At 40.1% G+C, this 4,142-nt stretch overlaps 1 protein-coding gene across 1 annotated transcript; it reads left to right on the plus strand.

Annotated features, from left to right (window-relative positions):
- Window positions 1-1,002: 1,002 nt before the first annotated feature.
- On the plus strand, window positions 1,003-3,936 carry LOC127765432 (uncharacterized). Its single transcript, XM_052290336.1, has 9 exons — window positions 1,003-1,068; window positions 1,146-1,305; window positions 1,386-1,504; window positions 1,623-2,049; window positions 2,248-2,480; window positions 3,277-3,387; window positions 3,470-3,602; window positions 3,673-3,779; window positions 3,844-3,936. Exons 1-9 carry the CDS (start codon window positions 1,003-1,005, stop codon window positions 3,934-3,936), a joined length of 1,449 nt encoding a protein of 482 aa, XP_052146296.1.
- The last annotated feature ends 206 nt before the right edge of the window (window positions 3,937-4,142 follow it).

Raw genomic sequence — 4,142 nt, forward strand, 5'->3', positions numbered from 1 at the left:
GATACGCGCCGCACGCAGCCCTACAGCCTGCTGTCGCCTCCCGGAGCACTCCTCCTGGTCCCTGGTAAATTAACTAGGTTTAATTCCTCCATGCCTCTGATCTCGTCTTTCTTATTAATCGATTTATCATTATCATTAGCTCTAACTAATTCGGATTTCGTTGCATCCTCGTGATATATTCATGCTGTTTTTCGTTTTGCGTTCGTTTGAGCAAGATAGATTATAGATGGATAAACGTCTCCTACTCTCTCATGATCAGGCTATCTGGAGGCAGGATTAGGAGCACAGGCCATGGATGAGAAAGACGGCAACAATGGCCGATGCAATTTCAGTACGGAAGATCCTGGGGAGGACAAAGCCTTCGCTGCCTCGCTTGTAGATCAAGATCAGGATCCGGATCCTACTGATGCTGCCCTACTGGATAATGAGTGTTCCAGAGTTGTAGATCAAGATCCTCCTCCTGATGCTGCTTCCCTCCTGTATGATGAGTGTTCTGCAGCGTATGGTGCTCATGTAGCCAAGAAGAACAAATCCGAGGCAAGTCATCTTGCTGGCCGACCAAAATAAAACACTACTTTTGAATGCTACTACTACTGTTTCAGGATGTGTCCTGTATACAAAATAGTGGTCTGATTCCATTTAGTGACGCTTAATTCTTGTACATGAACTTGGTACTTGCAGTGCATGCGGGTGTCGGACTTGCTATGAAAATAGATTTGCCGTTGGAACTTCAAAGTTATAATCTAGTATACCATCATGCAAGCTCCATTAGCTTATGAATGATTTCAAATAAGACCTTGACCACATAAGATGTTCTCTTGTCACTTCTGCTTGAACACTTAGCATGTCATCTTCTTTGTGACGACTCGTACTGTTATGCGACTCTCCTTACCTTCTGTACTACATATATATTAGAGAGCATTCTCACATTTATATTTTTTTTTTCCATGTTAGGTCAAAGGAGCAAACGTGGAAAACTGGGCATGTGTAAATTTTTCTTTAATGGGTACTACAGAAACACAGAAATTTGCATCTGAGCTCAAAAAAGCGTGTGTGGCCATTGGGATGGTAAATCCGTCCACTCTTTCCTGGGCACCATTACTTTGGCAACATGTGACACATCTGACATTGACTTTACATAATAGGATTTGAAGTCTGTTCATGCAGTGTTCGTAGACTTGAACTCTCCCAATAAACTAGAAAGTACTTTGCATGATGTGCAAGAACTGTTTGGCGGACAAGGAGTGGAAGTAAACCAGATAAACCTTCTAATTGTAATTCTTCCAGAATTCAGACGTTCTGATGGTATGGAAGTTATGATTTGCATCAACTGCACCTTTATATTCTTTTTTTTTTTGTTGACAGTTGCATGCGATGTTTTGCAGCGAAAGTCAAAGATATCTGTAAGAACCTTGGATTCTTATATCAATGTTGTTTGCCTGAGCATGCTAGGACACCCAGCAAGCTATACCTGAACAATGTTGCTCACAATATTCGTTCCAAGGTTTCTCTCTCATTCTGTTTGATGTGTTATTGTTCTTTTTTCCTTTTGCACAACTCTCATGCTAGAGTTTCTTAATCATGTTGCTGAGGGCAAAACACTTTTTTGTTCTTGTGAGGAGAAGAGGGTAAATGGCGACTCTGAGAAAGTCTATGGTTCTGATGAGATGAGAGAAGATAGTGAGTCAGATCTAAGTGATTTGGAAGATATGGGAGATGCTGACTCAGACATCATTTACTTGGAAGCATTCCCTACATCAGATGAAGAGATGGATGATGATGATGATTATGGTGATGATGATGAATATGTACCAGTATCTCCTGATGAAGAGATGGATGATGATGGTTCCGTGCAGCAGATGAGAGAGAATGATGAATTATGTAAACAGCTCCAGCGGCTGGAAGAGAATGATGGACATGAACAGGTCGCCAATAGCGCAGAAGGCTGCCTCAAAACCTACAAGGAAATAGAGACTCATACAGCGTTAGCAGGAAGTACTTATTCTGAGTTAAGTGAACCGCCTTCATTTGAAGCCTTCCTGTGCCCTGGTAAAACTCAGTTTCTGGTCTAGTCCAAAGTTAATCAATCTACCCTAGGCCAGCAGCTTGTTCTTAACTCTTTTGTATCTCCCACTCTAGTCCATTCACCTTTCTTAATAATTTCGTGTGGCATTCGTTGTGCCCTTTTTATTTTGCGTTGATTGTCCTTTCTTGTTTATGCTTTCTTGCTTCTTCCTCTGTCTCCAGGGGAACGCGAGCACATTCCCAAGACAGGATGGGAAACACAACATCCATACAAGAAGCCTAGCGGCGTGTCTTGGGATGAGTACTCTAAGGTGTTTGACACCAATGGCTACTACAAACTCAGCAACATGCCTGTGGAGGATAAGGACTTGGTTGCTGCAGAATGTAACACTCCTGAAGTGAGGCGATGGGAAAATCACATCAGTCATGACTATGATGAGCTGCAGGAATTGCTAGTTATTTAGTACTTCCTTCACTCATAAGGTTGTTTTAGAAATTAACACTGTCAAAAGATTTCTGTTCTTGTAGATCTATTAGACCTAATGGACCTTTCGCTAACAATTTTTACTATAGAGATATGTGCATACCATTTTCATGCTATCAATCTGAATATTGAAAAGGACATTGACAACTGAAGTTTGGAAAATCTTTTTTGATCACCACCTCAGCCTAGCAACTGTTGTAAATTTGCTACTTTACTTGATTGATGCCATGATATTGTGGTTGAATCAGTGTGTTCTTCTGTTTCGGAATTGTATATATTTGGTTTGTCGATTCACCTTCTTTCTTCAATGTTCAAATAATGCCGCGAGGACAAATATTTTGCTGATGATGTTCTAAGTATCATCAAACAAAATGTCATGCATACTCAAATCAAATTATGCATCATATAGTCCTCGGATGAGATGTGCACTATACCAGCTTGTGTGTTACAACTCTTGTATGATAGTTAATGTTGCGTGCTTGATGCGAGTTTGCAAGTCTTCCAACACAAAACAATATGAGAACCACATAATCGGAAAGTTGTGTTCAAAACCAGGGATCTGATAGTCTGAATATAATATTTACCTTGAACAGTTGACAAACATGATTGGGGCAACCTAAGAACATACTTGGCTGATGGATTCTTGGTATAGTTTTAACGTTTGGGGTTTTTGGTATTTTCACTGCTATGCAACTCTCTTTATCTCTCGTCATGATTCATAATATCTTTATAGAATCATTCTCAAACAGGCATTTGTTCCCTTTTAGGTCGAACGTGGAATTGTGAGACGTTGGGCATGTGTAAATTTTTCACCTAAGCGTAAACATGCAGCGCGGGTTGTCAGTGACATTATAGAAAAGTGTATAGACATGGGAATGGTAAAGCCCTGCATACTTTCCTTGAACAAGGCATTCTACTAATCATGTACCACACATCTGACTTAATATCTTTGTATGATAGGAATTTGGTACATTACCAAAAATGGATGTCGATGTACCCCTTACTTCCCTTCATATACGACGTACTTTGCTGGATGTGCCCAAAAAGATAGACATTCTAATTGTGATTATGGCAGATGATAGAAGTTATGATGGTATGGAAGTTAGTTGTGTCAGGTTCACTGTTGATTTTCTTTTTTGACAGTTGCATATGATATATTGCAGGGGAAATTGAAGAGATGTGTGAGAGCCTTAGAATTGATTATGTTTTCTGTTTACCCTGCCTAAGCAAACGGAATCTGAAGAGAGTTGCACGCCAAATACAATTGAAGGTCATTTCTCTTTGGTCTCATTTTGTTTGTTATAGTGTTATCATGTTTTTGGTTTATTAATCAGGTTGTAAAGAGTTATGTACGTCGTCAGCGACTGCACTTACCCCTTGTGTCAGAAGTCCCAACGATTTTTTGGTGCTCACACGATACACTATGATCTTGGAGAGGATTCAGAGGCAGGAGTGGATTCAGAGGGCATTGCATCTGTATGTCTCTTCTGTAACTACCATCTCCTGGATTTGCGTTTTGTTGTTACACAATCCAATTGGCATCATATTTTTTGTTGGAGTCATGTAGGTGGCGGCTTCATTGGACTGGCCAAAATTCAGAAAGTATCATACATTAATTTCACATCAACCTCAT

This window comes from Oryza glaberrima, chromosome 3 (genome assembly GCF_000147395.1).
Source record: "Oryza glaberrima chromosome 3, OglaRS2, whole genome shotgun sequence".
Lineage (NCBI taxonomy): Eukaryota > Viridiplantae > Streptophyta > Magnoliopsida > Poales > Poaceae > Oryza > Oryza glaberrima.

Excerpts from the sequence above, each read along its gene's own strand:
- LOC127765432 (XM_052290336.1), top strand. The coding sequence starts at position 1,003 with ATGGGTACTACAGAAACACAGAAATTTGCATCTGAGCTCAAAAAAGCG. Across the intron at positions 2,050-2,247 it reads TGAAGCCTTCCTGTGCCCTG|GGGAACGCGAGCACATTCCC; the intron begins GTAAAACTCAGT and ends CTCTGTCTCCAG. Across the intron at positions 3,780-3,843 it reads CACGCCAAATACAATTGAAG|GTTGTAAAGAGTTATGTACG; the intron begins GTCATTTCTCTT and ends TTTATTAATCAG.